Source organism: Cynocephalus volans, chromosome 6, assembly GCF_027409185.1.
Source record: "Cynocephalus volans isolate mCynVol1 chromosome 6, mCynVol1.pri, whole genome shotgun sequence".
NCBI lineage: Eukaryota > Metazoa > Chordata > Mammalia > Dermoptera > Cynocephalidae > Cynocephalus > Cynocephalus volans.
This window is the reverse complement of record NC_084465.1, coordinates 119,283,554-119,303,814: the sequence shown is the minus strand read 5'-3', so window position 1 is coordinate 119,303,814 and position 20,261 is coordinate 119,283,554. Positions and strand designations below refer to the sequence as shown.

The 20,261-nt window shown below is 42.3% G+C and overlaps 1 protein-coding gene and 1 pseudogene across 1 annotated transcript in view; one reads left to right on the top strand and one right to left on the bottom strand.

Annotated features, from left to right (window-relative positions):
• OTOA (otoancorin) overlaps positions 1-20,261 on the top strand; it is an 85,878-nt gene that overhangs the window by 65,192 nt on the left and 425 nt on the right. Inside the window, exons 22-28 of the mRNA XM_063100666.1 lie at positions 1,830-1,959; positions 6,111-6,298; positions 8,601-8,756; positions 14,032-14,174; positions 14,403-14,539; positions 15,055-15,152; positions 18,227-18,422. Of these exons, the coding sequence (XP_062956736.1) occupies positions 1,830-1,959; positions 6,111-6,298; positions 8,601-8,756; positions 14,032-14,174; positions 14,403-14,539; positions 15,055-15,152; positions 18,227-18,422 (1,048 nt within the window). The remainder of the gene's footprint in view (positions 1-1,829; positions 1,960-6,110; positions 6,299-8,600; positions 8,757-14,031; positions 14,175-14,402; positions 14,540-15,054; positions 15,153-18,226; positions 18,423-20,261) is intronic.
• Positions 3,528-4,180, bottom strand: LOC134380086 (nascent polypeptide-associated complex subunit alpha-like; annotated as a pseudogene).

Sequence of the window (20,261 nt, the reverse complement as noted above, 5' to 3'; positions counted from 1 at the left end):
TTCAGCAGGCGGGAAGTAGTCTCCCTCCGGTAAATGTTTGCCGATCAATAATCAGACCCACCACAAAGCACATCCACATACTCTCATACGTGTTCTTGTACACTCCAGGTGCATATTGTCACACATGCCCCGCAGGGCCTGCACACAGCATATCACCTGGGTCACACATGCACGGCACACATTCTAGAGTCCAGTCATAGTAAAACCATCTTGTAGGTGTCCCAACATATAGTCATAAGCAGTCAATATGTGAATATTTTACACCGATTGAATCTTTTAAAAAAAATCAGCTTCTGAAATTGAAAAAGTCTCATATCAACATGGCGAAATCTCAAGAACACAGTGTAGAGCTTGAAAAAAACCCGAGGTGAGAAAGAGTATGTATAGCAGGTTACTAAGTACGTACATAAATACTAACTAAATTAGTTTTAAGCACATGCAAAACAAGCCTATATGTAAGAGAAGTTTAAACGTTTATATGAGAGTAGTTAATACCAAATTCAGGGTGACAGTGACTTCTGGGGAAGGGGGGATGTAAAAGGTGAGGGAGGGGCCTATCAGTTATATTTGTGATGTTTTATTTCTTAAGCTGGGTTGTGGGTACGTGGGTGTTTTGTTCTATTATTCTCCATACTGTTTTTTCTTAATGTTGGAAATGTTTAATCAAACAAGTAATATATTCTTGTGTTAAAAAAATCCCAACTGTTCCAAAGACCATAGGATGAAAAGCAAGTTTCCCTCCCTCCCCAGACTTGAAGTTCCTCAGTTTCTTCTCCCCCTAAGATGCAATCACCTTTGCAGAAAAATCCTACCCAAGTGTACACACACTTTCCCTTTTTAAAATAAAAAATGGAAAATACATCACTCTTCTTTGTGCTTTGCATTTTTAAAAGTGAACTATCTTAGAGCAGTGACTCTCAGCCTCTGGTGCACATTAGAATCATCTGGGGAGATTTCAAAGATGGACCGATCCGTGATCCCCACCCCAGACCATCTGACTCAGAATTCTGGGGGTGCGACTTGGGTGTCTGTAGAATTCCCAGGTGATTCTTACACACAGCCAGGGCTGAGAACTTCCAGCTTAGACTGACTCTGATTCTGAAGTTTAGATTTGATAGAGGAACTGTATAAGCCGAGGGGTTCTCTTTGGGTGAGCTGGGACACAGGGACACATAGCTGTGTGGAGGGCTTGATGAATTCTCTGGGCTGGTGGAAAGATCTTCCAATAACATCCCAAGTCTTGACAAAGTGCATTAGTTCTAGATGAGAAATGACACCTTCTCCAGGGCAACCCAAAGCCCCCTCATTGCTAGACTTCACCCAGAATCCAGAGATAACCCTTCTCCCTCACATTTTTATGACAAATATAAAGTATAATAAGAAATTTAAAATAGTACCAAACCAACAAGGGGTAGGTACACCTACATTTTTTGTAGATGTGAGTGTTATCAGATTGCCCTGGGAATGATGCACCATTTAACAGTCTCACAGAAAAATGAGCGTTCACATCTCCTACATCTTGGCTGGCATTAAGTATTATGGCTTTATTTTAGTTTTGACAATCTGATGGGTTAAAAAGTGATGTATATTTGTATTATTTATCATTTTTTGGATTATTACTGAGGTTGAGTATCATTTTATAGGGGTCTTTGTAGAGACCAGGTTAGTTCAGGTAGGGATTAAATTTATATGAGAAGTGACCATAAAGAAAAAAAAAAAAAAACTTAGGCACTAAGTAGTGTTACAATTTAAACTCTGATTTAAATCTCTGTTTAATGTGATATAATTATTATTTGTTCCTCTTCTTTTATCTCCTCTAACTCACATAGTTTCCTGATATCCTTCAACAAACAGCTTCCAATATGGCTGGAACTTTGCCCCCTAAAGAATTTCTCTGGGCTGTCTTTGAATCTGTTCGGAACAGTAGTGATGACAGGCGCAGCTCCGTCCCCAGCCCTGGTGAGTGTTTCTGGGTTATCTGAGCCCATGCCAGGGTAGCAGTGTTTTGTGCTGAGACCCTGGCACAAGGGGCAGTCTTGTCCAAGGGACCAGCTGAAATGTTTGAGAAGTGGCAAAAATCCCCAGGTTGCAGAATAACACCTTTGGAAAGTGATTTGGAATCATGTCCCATGCTCCTTACCCAGGATAGTAAGTTTAATGGACGAACATGTATAACTAACGTTTTAGTAGGATTGACTTAAAGGACCAGCCTGGCTTAATGGCTAAATATTGCAGTGATAGGGCCTGCTGGCTGGATTTGAATCCTGAGTCTGCCACTTACTGGCTGTGTGACTATAGGTAAACTCTTTAACCTCTCTGTTCTTCAGTTTTTATCCTTGTAAAATGGGGATAATGAAAGTTCTTACTTAACTGTGTTATTGTGAAGATTAATGGGTTTAAACCCATAAAGGAGTTCACAACAGTGCCTGGCATATAGGAAATGCTCAATAAGTGTTATATATTTTTATTATCATTACTGTGCACCTACTAAGTGCAGACTTGTGCCAGGCATGAGGAGACAAAATTAATGAGATTTGATAATAGTAATCATAATAGTTGACAGTCAGTGCTTGCTTTCATTCATTCAACATTTATTGAGCAAAACAGACAAAAATCCCTACCCTCGCAGAGCTTACTTTCAAATTGGGAGAGGTGGTGGTAGCCAGACAATGAATTCCATACATAAGGAAAATCTATATTGTTTGGTGGATGATAAGTGCCAAGAAGAAAATAAAACAAAGGAAGGACGAGGATTGCAATGTGAAAAGAGACCCATTAGGGAAGTTCTCATTGAGAAGGTGACATTTGCGTGAAAGCCCAAGGAAGTGGGGGGCCATGTGGATATTTGAAGTTAGAGTCTTCCAAGTCCAGCAGGAGGAAGAGAGGAATGGAAGTCAGAGGCGAGCGTGGTTGGAGGCGAGCCAGAGACAAGCCAGTCACGCAGGACCTGACAAAGGAGAGACTCTGGCTTTTGCTCTGGATGGAGCTATCACAGAGCATCGAGCAAAGAAGTGTCAGGATCTGGTTATATCTGCTTTGGGTGATCACACGTCCATCCATTGTCCTGTCCTCGTTTCTGTCCTACGACGTGGGCGCTATGATTTCTCCCATTTTCTTGATGAAGAAAACTGGTTTGGAGCGATTAAGGGACTTGGCCAAAGTCACAGAGTTGGTAAATAGACAGCTCTTGCATTTTTGCACCCAAAGCTGCTAGTATTCACCACCAGCAGCTACTGCCTGCCCTCAAGCCTTAGCAATCTGGTTCTCACTGCAGTGCTCCTCCTATGTGCAGGTAGTATGCAAAACTAAGAGTTTCCATGCTGAGGAGGAGGAAGCTCTGTTACCAGTGCATAGTCAGAGTTTTCTTTAGTTGGTTCTGGGTATTCATTGCTGCCGTGCTGTTAGTAATTAATGAATTAGGAGAATTACTTCTGGTTTTATTTTATTATTATTATTATTTTTTATCCAACAAGAAGCCATAACTTTATTAATGACAGAAATAGTACAAATTTCAAGCCAAGCTATAGTTACTCTTTTGAAACACCAAAACAGTCCTCATTGTCAGATGGTAACATCATTAATTCCATAGTAGCATTTACGGTGTCAATACTGTTGTTCTTCAGGGATTGGACTGCCTTTGCTCTAGACGTGTTTGCTTGTGACATGACCAATCCTTAAATTCCACACCTGTTTCGTCAACCTTTTCTTCTTCACTCTCCTCTTGTATAATTGGAGTCTGTATTTTCTTGAATGTTTGAGACACCTTCCCCTCAAATTTTGAATTTCTCAGCAGCGTTAGCTGTGCTTGCTGGGATAAATCCTCGATCTTGGCTTCCCCCCAAACTATGTAGGTATCTGAAGCTGGGCTTTTATAGACATCTGGTTTTGTGATGACAAACAGGATATTCTTAGATTTCCAGATAGTGACTCTAGTAAACCCTGTAACCTGTTGAAGACCCAGTTTGGACATAATCTGGGCTAGTTGTGTCGTTGCCTGTGTAGAATCTTGTTCCTCGAACTCTGGTGCTGATTCATCACTGTCAGATTCTTTTCCAGACTCTGTCTCAGCCTGGGGCTGTGGCAATTCCTGCTGTGTAGCAGGGACACAGTTTCTGTGGCATTTTGTGCAGGGAATGTGGAACCAAGATGGCAGCAGAAAGAGAGTGAGAGCGTGACCCATGCCTATTGCAGAAGGAAGCCTCTACTTCTTGGTTTTATTTTAGTTAACTTGCATGTGTGTGTTCATTCATTCTGCAAATATTTGCTGAACACCTGCTATGTGCCAGGCCCTACTCTAAGTCCTGGACATACAGCAGTGATGAGAGCAAGCCCCTGCTGTGCTGTCATGCCATTCTGTTCCTCTCTAATTCTGTGCTTCCACTGATCCCGTTTTCACTGCAGAGTGGGGTGGAGATTGGTGTAGGAGGGATGGGTCTTTAATCCTCTCCACGCAGGTTGCGATAAAGATGTTTGAGGACTTAAACTGGCACCTTTGATCTGGTCCAGTTTTATCTCTTGATTGGAGTCCAGTGGATTTCCATTGAAGATGTGGTGAGAAGGATGCGGGCACAGGGCTTGGGAAATGCCATGGCCTCGGGTGGTGCCAGTGAGTCTCTGAGCATCAGTGGTGGTCAGCTGTAAGACAAGAAATCCAGATTGCTCTTAGGGAGCCTTGGGTTTTCTCCCAGGTAGGGCACATTGGGGCCAGCAAAGACAATATCTCATTTGCATGTAGGTGAGTAAGTGGCTTAAGGTTCAGCTTATTCAGAGAATGTAATGGATGGGTTTCTCCTGCTGCCCAAGGAAATGAAGTGGGCCTATTTATCTTCTCTCTAGGGATGGGGAGGCCACAGCCCCCACCGTGATTTTCATGGACAGCACATCACCCTCTCAGCTGGATAGGAGGACTCCTTCATCATAGTTCTGGAACCCTTAGTGCTGGTAGCAAACTCAAATGCTTAGGGGCCAGGCAGGTAACATAAATAATAATGGCTAACATTTATTGAGTGCTAACTGTATGCCTGGCGTTGTTCTAAGTGCTCCGTATATAATGACATATTTAGTTTTCATAACTAGCGCATGAGGTGATTTTATCTCCATTTTATAGACAAGGAAACTTAAGTACGGAGGGGTTAAATAGCTTTGAATTTGCAGTATGTCAAAGAGATACCTGCACTCCCATGTTTGTTGCAGCTCTATTCACAATAGCCAAGATATGGAATCAAAATGTCCATCAACAGATGAATGGATAAAGAAAATATGGTATATATACACAATGTAATACTTATTAAGCCTTAAAAAATAACAATATTCTATCATTACACCAATGTGGATGAGCTTGGAGGACATTGTGTAAAGTGAAATAAACCAGATATAGAAAGAGAAATACCACATGTTCTCACTCATACGTGGAAGCTAAAAAATTTGATTCTTAGAAGTAGAGAGTAGAAAAGTGTTTACCAGAGGCTGGAAAGGATAGGAGAGAGAGGGGGATAGGGAGAGGTTGGTTAATGGGTACACAATTGTGCCTAGCTAGGAAGAATAAGTTCTAGTGTTCCATAACACTGTAGGATGGTTATAATTAATAACAATTTATTGTATATTTTTTATAGCCAGAAGAGAGGAATTTGAATGTTCCCAACACAAAGAAATGATAAATGTTTGAGGTGATGGATATACTAATTACCCTGATGTGATCATTAAACGTTGTATACATGTATCAAAATATCACACAATACCCCATAAATATGTACAAATTAAAAATAATAATAAAAGCAAAAATAAAAAAAAGCTTTAGATTTAGATCTTATGTCTTCCTGCCCTCAAGGTGTTTGTAGTCCAGTTGTAATGTTACAAAGCTCCTACTCTGTGCATGAGGATGTGCAAAAAGCTGACATTTCCATACTTTTGTTAGCGGGTAATTAGCAGGAAATGACAGAGATGGGATTCACGCTGGCCCCTGGGTCCCTGCTCTCTACTTCCGTGCTGTACTGCCTCTTGTGAATAAAACTGACTGGCGAAGAATATTAATCGTTTCAATGAAGACACGGACTAACATTTCCTTAGATTCCCTTTCCTCTGCTCCTTCCCTGCGTCTCTCCTCTCTTCAGGTTGCCATGGAGTCGTGGCTCCGTCTTCTGATGACATCTTCAAGTTGGCCGAAGCCAATGCCTGCTGGAGCCCAGAGGAACTGCTCTGCATGGAGGATGATGCGTTCACCAGGAGCGTGGAGCGGCTGGGGGCTGTCCAGGGTTTCAGCCAGCCTCAGCTGATGGCCCTGAAGGAGAGGACAATACAGGTAAAGCCCACCTCAGGGAGGAAGCATTAAACAGAGGGAAACAAACCCCCAAACCAGCCCCAGTGTTTCTGAGCACAGAGCCTCTCAAGGAGTTTTCACGTACATCGTCTTGTTGAAATTTCACTGCATCGGCTCAGTGATGTAGCCGTGATCTCATCTGAGGTACAGGGAAATTTCCAGTCCCTCCCTCTTAGGGCTGTTGGCAGAGGTGGAATGAGATGGGTCTTGGCATCTAGTGGATGCTCTGATGCTCTGACCAAGGTGGTTTTGAGGAAGCTGCTTGCAACAGGTTTTCTTAGAATCTGTCGCAAATTCATTTGAAAATATAGCAGAAAGGGGTAAAAAGAGGACTGAAAATAGTTTGCCATCTTTAAAGTGTTCCCTTTGAGTGACTTGTTTTAGCTGTTCAGATTGTTGTGGAATATCTAGTTACCCTTGTGGGGTTAAAAATTAAATCACTTAAAATTATATTTATGACTATTTCTTATATGAATAATCCAAGTTTACTATGGAAAAGTCATAATAATAAAGAAGAAAGTCAGTCATCATCTTTGAACCAGAGATAAGCACTGTTGATATTTTGGTATATTCACCTGAAGCTTCCCAGACTTCTGCATATGTGTATAAAATAGTAACATATTTTGTACATATACTTCATGCATATTCACATATATATGTTACAAAAAATGGTATCACACTCACCTACTATTCAGTAACTTGCTTTCCACACCCAGTGGCATAGAGTGCATAGTTTTGCATATCAGAAATATAAATCTATATCAATATTCAATATTGCAATATAATATTTTATTTTATGGCTGGTCTTTATTTAGCTAATTGTTAGACTTTTAGATTGTTTATATTTTATAAATACATATCTTTGGGCACTTGTCTCATTATTTACTTAGGCTATTCCCAGATGTGGAATTTCTGGGTCAAAGAGTACAAATATTTTAAAAGCTTTTGATACATATAGACAAATTGCCCTCTCAAAAGCATGTACCAATTTATATTCTCAGCCACAACAAGGAGGGTGTCCTTTACCTCATATCTTTCCAGCATCATAACTGGTCATTCTTTTTACTTTGTCAGTGTGATGAGCCAGCATGGTCTTTGATTGTTCTAAATGTACATTTCTGAAGTGTGTTTTGTTTTTTGCTTTTTTTTTGGCAGCTGGCTGTTACAGGGATTGAACCCTGAACGTTGCTGTTATCAGAACGATGTTCTAACCAGCTGAGCTAACCAGCCAGCCCCCTAAATGTGCATTTCTTTCATTATGACTGAGAATAAACCTTTCCTCATCTGTTTACTTCTTCTTTTGTGAATTCCCTGTTGATGTCTTTTGCTTAACTTTTTAAAAAAACAAATGTAGTCATCTTTCTCTTATTGACTTACAAGAGCTTTATATATTAAGGATATTTATTGTATGACTGTTAGAAAATTTTTATTTATTTTTAAATTAATTTATAGCTGACAAAAATCGTATATATTTAAGGTGTACAACAATGTTTTGATACATGCATACATTGTGGAATGGTTAAATCAAGCTAATATATTCATCACCTCACATACTTGTTATTTTTTTGTTGTGAGAACATTTAAGATCTACTCTCTTAGCAATTTCCAAGTATACAATACGTTATTATTAACTATGGTGACCATGCTGTATAACAGATCTCCCTATGTCTGTTTTAAATACAGTCATGCGTTGCTTAACAAACTAGATGTGTTCTAAGAAATACATTATTAGGCGATTTCATCTTTGTGCAGACATGATAGACTGTGCTTACACAAACCCAGATGATATAGCCTACACACACCTAGGCTATATGGTATAGCTTATTGCTCTAACTACTGTCCTATATGTGGTCCGTCATTGACTGAAAGGTCGTTATGTGGTGCATGACTGCACTGTTTTACTCTGTTCAGGCTGCTATAACAAAATATCTTAGACTGGGTTACTTATACACAGCTCTGGGGGCTGGGAAATCCAAAGTCAAGGTGCTGGTAGATTCAGTGTCTGGTGATGGCTCATTTCTCATAGATGGCACCTTCTTACAGTGTCCTTATATGGTGGAAAGGGGTTAGCTAGCTCTCTGGGGTCTCATTTATAAGGGCACTAATCCCATTTATGTGGGCTGCACCCTCATGACCTAATCACCTTCCAAGGCCTTACCTTCTAATATGACCACATTGGCGATTGGGTTTCAACATATGAACTTTGCGGGGGACACAAATATTCAGACCATAGCAAATACTATCATGAATGTTCAGTGTAATCCATTTTCTTTTCCACCTAAAGGTGTGGGACATGCCTTCTTGCTGGAGAGAATACCATATCATGTCCCTGGGGCGCATTGCTCTGGCTCTTAATGAGAGTGAGCTGGAGCAGCTGGACCTCGGCTCCATAGACACTGTGGCTTCCCTAAGCCAGCAGACAGAATGGTCCCCTGGACAGGTAGGTAGATGTTGCTGGGTCTTTAAAATATTCCCTTTCTTTCTTAATTTTGCTTATGTTTTCCTTTATATCCTTGAATATAGTTATATTATTTATAATAGCTGTTTTCCCATCCTTGTTGCTAATTCCATCATCACTGTCGTTTCTAAGTCTGTTTCAATTGACTGATTTCTCTCTTAGTTGTGGGTCATATTTTTGTGCTTGTTTGCTTGTATGTATTGTAACATTGTTGAGTGTTTGATTTAGTTGTATTCTTTCAGAGAGCATTGGGCTTTGCTCTGGCATACATTTAAGTTATTTTCAAACCAGTTTGATACTTTTCATGCTTTCCTTTTCAGCTTTATTAGATGAGTCCAGACGGACTTTCATTCTATGGTTAATTTACCCCCATTACTGAGACATGATTCTTTTGAGGACTCTACCTAATGCTCCATGTATTTCAAGATCTCTCCACTCTGGCTTGTGGGAATGTGAACTATTTCCAACTCCATGTGAGCTCTGAATTGCTCAGCCTACTGCTTTCTGATGACTCTGTTCCTGCCTGTGTGGAGTTTCACTCCTTGCGTGTATAAATCAGCACTCAGTACTTGAAAAGACATCTCTACAAATTTCTGGAACTCTCTCTCTCTGTACAATTTCCTCCTTTCAAGTACTTTGCCCCACAAATGATAGGTGCCCTCACCTCTCTGAACTTGGATCTCTGTATCCTCAACTCAGCTGGACCACTGGGCTTGTTTGGTTTCCCCTTCCTGATCCGTGGCCTGGAAACTGCCTTTGGACAGTAAGTGAGGGCAATCTTAGGGCTTGCTTTATGTGCTCTCCTTTCAAGATTATGGTTCTATGTTTTCCAATATCTAAATACAGTTGTCTCATATATCTTGTTCAGTTTTCTAGATGCTTACGGTGGGAGGACAATTCCTGTGTAAGTTAATCCTTCATGAGCTAAAGAAGTTCTCTCCAGAATTTTAATGGCTTTGATGGGGAGAGAAGTTTGGGGTGTCTAATACACTGCACTGCTTGATAGAGAGGTACTGGCTCCTCCCTGTATCTTCATTCTCAGGCGGCTCTCTCTCAGTGGTCATTTTCAGCATGAGGCTTGTATAGTACCTAATTAGCAAGCCCAAAATATACCTCTTCCTTATTAGTTTCTGAAAAAGTTCCAGTATTAACTTCAATTGTGTAGCTGGCCATACCTGAACCATCACTGTGGTCAGAGGTAGAACATGTTGGTTGGCCAGGTCTATGTCAGGGAGTGGAGTCCATCCCACTGTGACCACATGAGCTGAGAGTGGGGAAGGGTGTGTGGTAGGCTGATTAAGGCCCTCTAAAGATGTCCACGCCCAGATTCCTGGAACCTGTGAGTATGTTACTTTATGTGCTGAAAGGGACTTTGCAGATGTGATTAACTTCAGGATCTTGAGATGGGGAGGTTACCCTGGACTATTTGGGTGGGCCCAGTGTGACCACAAGGGTCCTTATAAGAGGGAGGCAGGAGAGCCACAGATATAGAAGGTGGGGTGACAATGAAACAGAGGGACACACAGAGAGATTTGAAGTTTCCGTGCTGCTGGTTTTGAAGACAGAAGATGGGGCCACAAGGCAAGAAATGAGATGGCCTCTCGAAGCTAGAAAAAGCAAGGGAATGAATTCTCCATAGAACCCCCAGAAGGAACAGATCCATTTCAGGAGTCATGTCCTCCAAAACTGTAAGAGAATAAATTTGTGTTGTTTTAAGCCACTAAGTTGGTGGTCATTTGTTACAGTGGCAATAGGAAACAAATACAGAGTAGTTCTCCAAGGAAGAAAAATGTGGTGTTATCAAACAAAGGAAGAATGAAGGCCAGCCCAGTAAAACCAATGCATGTCCCCAACTCTCATGAGCTTTTTGTAATCAGGATGGCCACGTCCCATAACTCTGAGTGGTGCCATTCAAATAGAATATACTGGGAATGGTGCCTGCCTCCTCATGGAGGTCCCAGCCACAAGGATTAAATGAGTTAATATATGCAGAACATTTTGAACAATGTCTGGTACAGAGTAGCCAATAAAAATAAGTTGTCTGAGTTGTTGTCATCATTATCATTGTCACCATCATCATCATCATCATTATTAACATCATCATGCAGCACACTCCCTTTCTCTGGCTATTCTCCTCATTTGCAAGATGAGAGGGTTAGATTCAACAATCCAAGGCTCCTTTCACTCTTGTATTCTATAATCCTGTGGTTCTGTGGCCCTAAAACTAGTTTTGAGTAGTTTGAGAAGTATGCTGTCACACTTCTGATATTAAAATAATTCCATTTGCAGTCTGGGAGAAAAAGAAAAATATATTCAACATAGAAACTAGGGTATCTCCTTCCCTTTGCACCAATTTTAATTTCCATGGGTGGCAGTGAGATTTATCAATATGTTTGAAGAGGATATGAAAACCTAACATTTGCATATATCATTTGCAGTCAGTTCTTCAACTTTAGCTCCCAATCAAACCCCTAAATGCATGTTTCTAGATTAATAGTCAGACCTGGCACAACTACATTAACAGATAGTTCAGCTTAAAAACCAATATAAGGAAAAGAAAAACTATTATAGAAGCCAGAGGGATGAACAGAGAGATTGAAATCTTACAGCTATTCATTTTTCAGTGGTTAATATTGCCTAAAAGTGTTGGTATTAATTGTCTTGGAATCATTACATATACGCTGGTCCAGTCATTCAAGGAAATATATTCTGACATATCACCTTGCAGGCTGAGCTTGCATTCTGGGTTCCAGTGGCAAGGACAATTTAATATCACATCTTCAAAGCAATTTTATTTGGATTGTATTTTTGCACTTTCATTTTAAAATGGACATGCCTGATTGTTGGGGAACATAAATTGCTATGAGTCAGCTAGTGAAACCTGATTACGAAGACTTAATAAGAAAAATTCAAAAGGTAACTTGAATCTCCATTTTCTCCATAGCAAAACATCTTCACTGGCTGAGAGTACAGCCTCTGTAGTCAGATTGCCTGGGTTTTGATCCTGGAATAATAATTTTCCAGCTGTGTGGAAAATTGGCCTAGGTACTTTACCTCTCTTTGCCTCACTTTGTTCATCTGTGAAATAGGGATAATATTAATACTTACCTCATAGGGTTGTCGTGAGGATTAGATGAGACAGTGTAAAGCGGCTGAAATAGTGCCAGTGTACTATAAGCATTCAATAAATGCTAGCTATTATTACTTTGGAAGCATATTCCACTCAGCCAAATACATTTAAGTCTAAGCATGGTGTTACAGAAACTCCCCTGTAGTAGCTATGAACTTTGTAATTATTGAGGGCAATTTAATGAAGACACTGACCAGTCTAATTTGCAGAAACATGGGAATCTCCCTGAAGCCAGCCCATCACACGAAGGCAGCTGCCTTCAAAATGATGCCATTTCAAAGGAGTATATATTACCCATAACTTCTGTAGGTCACCCACTTGAACATTCATTCATTCATTTATTAACTCAAAGAGTACTTGTTGGACTCCTACTGTGTGGCAGTCAGTATGCTAGGTGCTGGTGAACTACTTGGATATAGTCCTTGTGTTTGGGGAGCCTACTTGGTGATACAGACATAACAGTGAGTGATCAAAGTGAAAAATTAAAAAAAAACGGGTTAAGTGATGCAGAAAGTGGACAAGGTGCTCATGGGGATAGTGGGGAGGGGAGCTGTTTGAGATGGGCAAGATCAGGGGACAGTTTTCTCTGAGGAGGCAGCATTTACACAGACCTGAAAGACAGGAAGGCAACAGCTGCATGAGAAGTGGAATCCCATTGCAACATTCCACAATCTTTCCCAACACTTTCTCCCAACACTGTAATAATGATCCATACCATGTGATAGGGATGACTTATACTAAAGGGAGATGAAAAGATTGGCTGTATCCTTCTGACTTTCACTCCCATCCCAGATATGTTTGTCCTTGGATGTGTCCTCCTCATCTTTTCCTTGTGAGCTCTTGTCATCTTTTTCACCTGCCCCCATGAGCACTGGAGGATCCAGCTGTTATTATATAGCTCATCTCCAAGGGATAGGCTTAGAGGTCCAATGCAGGCCAATTAAATGAATCAGTATTTATTTAGGTACAAGTGGCAGAAAATCCAACAAAAACTAGCTTGAGCAAGAAAAGGAATTTATTGACTCCAATAGCTGAAAAGTTCAAGGGTAGAGTTTAGTTATGGCTGGATCCAGGAGCTACAATACTATCATTGGAAACATCTCTCACCTTGTTTTTGGACTTTGCTTTCCTTTCTGTTGGCTTCGTTCAGAGGCAGGTTATCTCCACATGGTGGGTTCTAGCAGATCCATGTGTATATCCTTTCAAGTTCAAGAGTAAAGAAAGCTCTTCTTTCCTAATTGCTCCAAAGTCCTGGTTGGCTCTGGCTGGACCACATGTCCAGTCCAGAACCAATTACTACAACCAGGCTAAGAGATGAACTGATTGGCCATGACAGGGCCATGTCATTGCCCTTGGAACTTGAGATACAGTTAGCTCTGACTGAATCACGTGAAGTAAGAGTGTGGGAGGGGTGGTTCTCCAGGGAAGTCATGAACAATGAATGGATTATAGGATTAGAAGGATCCTATATATCAGCTCAGTTAAGTCAAAGCTCTCTGGAGATATTTTTGTGTGATTTTTTAACACCAAGGAATTTTATATACTACTCCCTGGAATTGAAGAGTGAGGGCCATATAGGAAGAAAAATTCATTCTGACTGAGATGGTCAGGAAAAACTTCATGAACAGGGTGGCATTTGAATTGAACCAAAAAATAGAAGACTGGATTCTAACAGTTGCAAATGCATTTCAGATGGAGGGACTGGTTTGAGCACAGGAAGGGCAGCAGGAAATTATAAAGTTTTGTTGGGAAGTTGTAGAAACAGATGTGGGAAAAGTTCAAATCCTGATGCAGAAGAACTTGAATGTCCAAACTGTCTGAAGGTCATAAGAGTCACTGAAGAAAATAAACCAGCAGATAATGACACAGGACACAGTGTCTTTAATGCTCATGAAGGATACAAGAGATTCATTGTCTAAAGACACCTCCATAGATAAGTGGACATACTCAGTTGAAGCAGTACCTTAAGGAAATTAACCTGGATGCAGTAGCCAGGATGGTTTGGAGTTGGGATTCCAGAGGGATGGGATTGGGGATTAGTCAGAAGTCTGTGACGATAGCTCAGTTATCTCCTCAGACCTTCGGGTCTTGGATAGTTCATTTTCTATCCTTTTTCATTTTTTATAGGCTAAATCCATTCTGCAAGGGTTCCTGGATGATTCAGACTATAGTATCCAGGATCTGAAGAGTTTTCATTTAGTAGGACTTGGTGCAACCCTGTGTGCTATGAACATCACTGAAATCCCGCTTATAAAGATCTCAGAATTCAGGTAACCAAAATAATAGTGTGCAAAATGTCAAAGCATTCATTCATTCATTCATTTGTTCATTCATTTATGTATCCATCCATCCATCCTTCCTTCCATTCATCCATCCAGATGTTCTCCACTTCCTGATGCTTTGCCCCTTTCTGGAGATGGCCTTACCTACCTTCTGCTCATCATTTTTTGGCTGGAGAATTCCTTGAGCTCACATTATACCCCTCCCTCTTTAACCAGGGTGGTGGTGGCCAGAATTGGGGCCCTACTCTGCAGCATCCACGTCTTGGCTGAGTTTAAGAGGAAGGCAGAAGTTGTGTTTGGGGATCCCACCAAGTGGACCAGCTCCATCTTGCAGGAGCTTGGGACCATTGCAGGTAAGATGCACCCTGAGTGTGTCTTTCTCTCTTTTCCCAACTTAAATCTGGGGACTAAAATAAAATAAAATAATAAAATAATCCCTGGCCATGTGTAGCAAACATCAATGGAGTTACAGTAGAACCTAGATTTCATGACTCAAAGTTGCAGAGGGTGGGATCTGAAAATCTGCCTTTTAAACAGGCAATTCTTGTGCACACTAAAGTTTGAAAAACACTAGTTTAGAATGTGATTTAATTGGTCCCTTCATAGGTTTATACACAATCTGAAAGTGTATGAAGTAGCTACCTCTGTGCATACATTTCACTGTAGGAGGCCAATCAGGGCTAATGTGACCCACATTTTTTTCTGAGTTGATTAAAGAACTTGATTCCCCAGTGTGATTTTCAGGGCCTTTTGTAAGAGATGATGCTTGCCTGGGACATGCAGATCTGTACATTATATAGCACCATTAATAAAACAAGCAGAGTTCTGATGGCTTGAACTAAACCCTCATGATTCCTTTTCTCCCCAGCTGGATTAACTACAGCAGAGCTCCAAATGCTCGACAAGGATTTGATGCCATATTTCCAGCCATCAGCAATAAAATACCTTCCTGATGAGATATTCAAAGTAGGTGCTCAGTTCTTCAAGGAGAAATGGGAACTGTACCCCATTTCAAATCACCCTGGGAAACAGGCGACAGGCTTTGGATTCTAGGGGGGTGGTGATGAGGCTTCTGCTAGGGCTGAGGATATCTGTATGCCAACAATGGGTGGGCACAAGATAATTCTAGGTGCTTTTTTGCAAATTTTTTTCTTAAATTTTAAACTTATGTTTTATTGTATTTATTTTTATGGTCACTTTCTCTTCATAGCAAATAGTACTGATTTTCTATTTATGTTGTGACAGGTTCATAAACCCTTATGTAAAACCCCTGGGGACAGATCTATCTCAGAATTCAGAATTTTTCAGATTTTTTAAAAGATCACCCTGTTCATATAACTGTACATAACTTAACATCCCCGGTAGTGTCTGGGGAAACATCTTGCAAACAACTCATTAATATTTCTGTGAAGAAATATGTGACAAGTCACGCTAATTGGAATAAATAGAGACTATAAATGAATAGCCTCACATGAGTTTGGGTCATGTTTGGCTGGCAAATAACTTTGTTTTAAACTGTGGAAAAAGCTTTCAGTTTTCAGACTTTTTTGGACTTCTGAATTGCAGATAAGGGATTGTGGACCTGTATAACATTTCCTTTTAAAATAAATTTAAGTAAAAAATATTTTAGTTGATTTAAAGAAGAGCATTAAGAAAACCACAAAAGGTCAGGTGATAAATTGCTGTGGAAAAAATTGAGAGTGTGGAATTGGATCAATTGAAGGAAGGGAAACAGTGTATCTAGGGAGAGGTCCCTGCTTTCTGTCCGTGGGCAAGAACAAGAGAGTGTTTGGTGGGAACAGTCTGCTCTGATGAGGAGGGAGTCACCCTGGTGTTCTTGCTTGCTGGGTGACGTAGGGACACGTTCTGTCCGCCACATCTGGAGAAGGCACACAAACCAGCCTAGGCAAGCTCCCATGATGCCACATCTCTGGTTCAAAACAGACAGCCGCCCTTGAACCGCGTCAGCGCCCCGGACAGTTCCCAGCACAGCGCAGGCGCATAGCGGTTTAGAGGAAATAAATAGGCCTTCTCAAGACCATTGAGCAAAAATACCTGCTGCCCCTCTGGGGCGCTCTGCATGGATGCTGGCGTTTTGCTAAGCACTTTCTCTTAGTCTTGTTTGGAGTGCAGTTGTGGCTGCTGCTTCGTTTAGGTATTTGTCTATTCCAGATATTCCTAGCGACCATCTGCATTGTGGTGGGCTCCAGGCTGGGTGGCTCTGGGGATGCTCTGGTGAAGAGTTATAACACAGTGCCTCCAGGGGCCTGGAAGGTAACAGAAGGGAGTGCAGCGGGCCGGGCAGGGACCGAGGTGAACTGCAGAGCCCTCTGTAAATGGGGAGGCTGCTTCTTGGCTCCTTGTCTCTAGCACATTAATGCAGTGTGACCATGTGGGCCCAGTATTCCCGGATCTTCCTTTTTTTTTTTTTTTTTTTTTAGAAGCCGGAAATCTTCATTTTCATGTAAAATCTCCTGATAATTAAATGTTGGCAGCCAATTTGAGTTTATTTTTGAAAACACACTGTGGTAGGCCTAGAGATTCAATCTGGCCTGTGGGTCATGAGTTAGCAACATTTGGAAAACAGATAAATTTTATAATACAGACTCTGTGTTCATGGTAGATGTAAGCCAGGGAGCATCAACTCTGTGTGTGTGTGTGTGTGTGTGTGTGTGTGTGTGTGTGTGGCGAGAGGGTACGAGGTGATGCTGAATCTTGGAGGACAGGTTATCTTGGTGGGGAGGGAGGATCAGCGTTCCAGGCAGAAGATGCATACACCCTCCTGGGGGTGTAAATATTGATGCTCATTCTCCTGGAGTGAAAAGTGCTGGAAGCGAGGCTGGAGAGGTGAGCAGGACCCAGATCTTGAAAGTGCCATTGCCACATTCAGGAACTTGAGTTATGTCCTGAAGGGGGGTGCAGGGAAGGGCTCTAAGCAGAGGAATATGATTCCAGGGAAGCATCTCCGTGGACAGGAGAGGAGAACAGGATGACTGAGAGAAGAGGAAGGGATGAGGGGCTATAAGCACCCCTCCCAGATTCCTTGGGGCCCTTAGAAAATAAGCAGATGACTTTAGAGGTTCCTCTGTAAAAGCAGAATCCTGCCATCCCATCTGATTTCAGTCCCACTGGAACTAGTCACCAAGTTCTTTGAGCTGGGAGTGTTCAGAAAATATTTTTTTCAGAGTACTCAAAGACATAGTGTGCCTGGCAGTCCCCCACTTCTGTCGTCCACGGCAGACATCACCAACACATTACTGCAGTCTCCTTCCACCGAGCCCTAACAGGGCTCATCACATGGTGTTCAGAGCAGGAATCAGTCCGCGTAGGAGATGAGTTCTCCGAGACATCCCACAGTGAATGCAAAAGCCCAAGAGAGGCTGTGTGACTCGTCTGAGGTCACACAGCTAGTATGGGGCAGAGCTGGGGCTCAGATGCAGGTCTTTGGCGTTCAGGCCTGTGCTTTCTCCTCCTCATCAGTGTTTCCTTAGGTGGAGGACTTGAAGTGTGGCGAAGGTACCTTGCATTGCATTAAACAGCCTTAAGTCACGCAGTAAGAAAATCATGACTCCCTTTTCAATCCTTTAATATTTCTGATTACTTTAAGCAGGAAGTCTCAATTTGGAGGTAGAATGTCTCTAACACCGCTATAATATTTTAAAAATTCCCTCCCTGTCTCTCTCCCTCTCTCTCTCTCTTTAAGAAGCCAGGGGTTCAGGTGGTGTTGGCCAACACATCTAGCTAGAATTCAACAAAATTGTTTTATTTCTCTTGGCTTCTATTTAGTGCTTGCTTATGGCAAGTCCTGCTGGTTTCGCTGGTTTCCCGTTTAAATAGAAATTTACATTTAAAATGTTCTATTTTTAAATGCATCTATTTCAGTAGTGAAACATCTTAAAGAGGAGCACAAATAGTACATGGGTATGGCAAAGTTGTGGGAGCCCTGGGCCATGACCGAGGTTTGGGAGATCTGGGCCTCCCTCTTCCCCCACCCCCCCGCACTGAGGGCGCTGTCCCCTGGCCCCCATTCGCTCCTGCAGGAGCTGTCCGCAGAGCAAATCGCCTCCCTGGGTCCCGAGAACGCCGCGGCGGTGACCCCCGCCCAGCGCCGGCAGCTCAGCACGTTACAGCTGCAGAGCCTCCAGCGGGCACTAGATGGCGCCAAGTCTCACTCTCGCCTGGACGCGCCCGCCAGCGCCAGCCCCAGCCGGACCCCCTCGTCCCCGTCCCCGCCAGGTGAGCAGAGCCGTCCCTGCCCTGTGCCCCACCCCTAACCCCACCTCTGTCCCTCGGTCGTTCTGCAGGGTCTGGGACGGGAACGTTCCTAAGATTCAGGGTGGGGGCTCCGACAGTCACTGGGGATTCTGCATTCAGACAGAGATAAACCCTACAAGCTTCACATGGTGATTCTCAACTCTGTCTGCACTTTAAAGTCACCCCGGGGAGCGTTTAAAAACTTCCAGTTCCCCAGACCCTACCCAGAGCCCTTTGAATCAGAATCTCTCAGGACTGAATTCCTCCTCCTTTCTCACTGTCCGGGATTAATTAGTTCAGCCGGTATGTATTGGGCACCTACTGTGTCCCAGATCTGCAGCAGGGGCTGGGAATACAGGGGTGAGCAAGACAGATGAGGCCCTCTCGTAAATGAAGGAGATTCTTTCCAATCTGATAGGGGCTGTGGGGGAAGCCTCCAGAGGGGTCGCATTTGACCCCGGGGATGTGGCTTTCCTTCCCTCTTCTCCTCCTGCCTTTCTTTCTTCTCTTCTTCCCCCCCATCACTTCTTCATGACGCCTTTTGTCCTACTACCACCTTTGGGCTACACTCTGGGCAGACAGATTTGAACAAGCCAGGTTGTCTCCTGCCCTCACTGAGCTCTCTGTTGACCATGGGGTGAGGAAAGACATCCATACCCAGGTGATCATGTGGCAGTGTGCTGGGTGGTGAGAGGGAAGGCTGGAGGCCAGAAGGGAGTGGTCATGAAACCTCCTGAAGTCAGTGATGTCTTGGCTGAGGCACGAGGGGAGTATAAATTGGACTTAGCCATGTAGTGTCCCAGGTAGAGGAAACAGTATGTGCAAATGTCCAGAGAAGAAAGAGAACTGATGCTGAACTAAAACCTCCAATCTACCTTTTCCTGTTTCGAAGGTCTCCATCCATCTCCCCAGCATCCCCTTAGGGATGGTGCTTTGAGGGGGTTCCCAATTTCTGCAGCCACAAGTGGTCAAAAGTGGCACTTGCAAACAGAAACCATGCCCTTTGATACATTATTATCATTTAAAAAACTTTTCACTGAGATTTAAAAATAAATGTATGCATATTATATGTTATAGTGTTTTGTATGAATAGAGAATACACACAGTAGATCATGTACATGGTTCAAAAAAAGGCCTGAAGAGGTGTGTAGTGAAACCTTTCCCTCCATCCCTGTCCCTGAGCCACCCAGTTCCTTTCCCCAGAGGCAACCATGTTGCCAGCTTCTTGTGTATTTGTCCAGAGATATTCTGTGCATATACAAGCAAATCAAATTTAGATTATCTCTGCATTTTTTTACAAAAATTTTGTTATATGCCTAGCTTTGCACCTTGTGTTTTTCACCTAACAATATACCTCGGAGACAGTTCTATATTTACACACTGGAGCTGTGCAATTGTTGGTTTTATGACCACACCCTAACTGTATTTAACCAGATCTCTATAGATAGACATTTTGGTTATTTCTATTTTTTTTTTTTTTTTTACTGTTACAAACAATTCTGCAGCCAATGACCTTGTATAATTTGCATCTGTTCAAGTATGTCTATAGGATAAACTCTTCAAAGTGGGATTGCTGGGTCAGAGGGTATGTGTGTTTATAATATCAATGGACATTGTCAACCCCCCTGCAGAGAGGCAGTACTGGTTTTCCCTTGAACCAGCAGTGTCAGAAGGTGACTGAGAGCCCTTTAAAAAGATGTTGCCTGCAGGTCTCCACCTGGGCAAGAGCCTAGACTCCCTCCAGTCACCCCACAGATCCTGAGCACAGGCTGCCAGTGGGTGAGGCCTTCTTGTGGGCCAGACCCTTAATCTTCTGCTTCC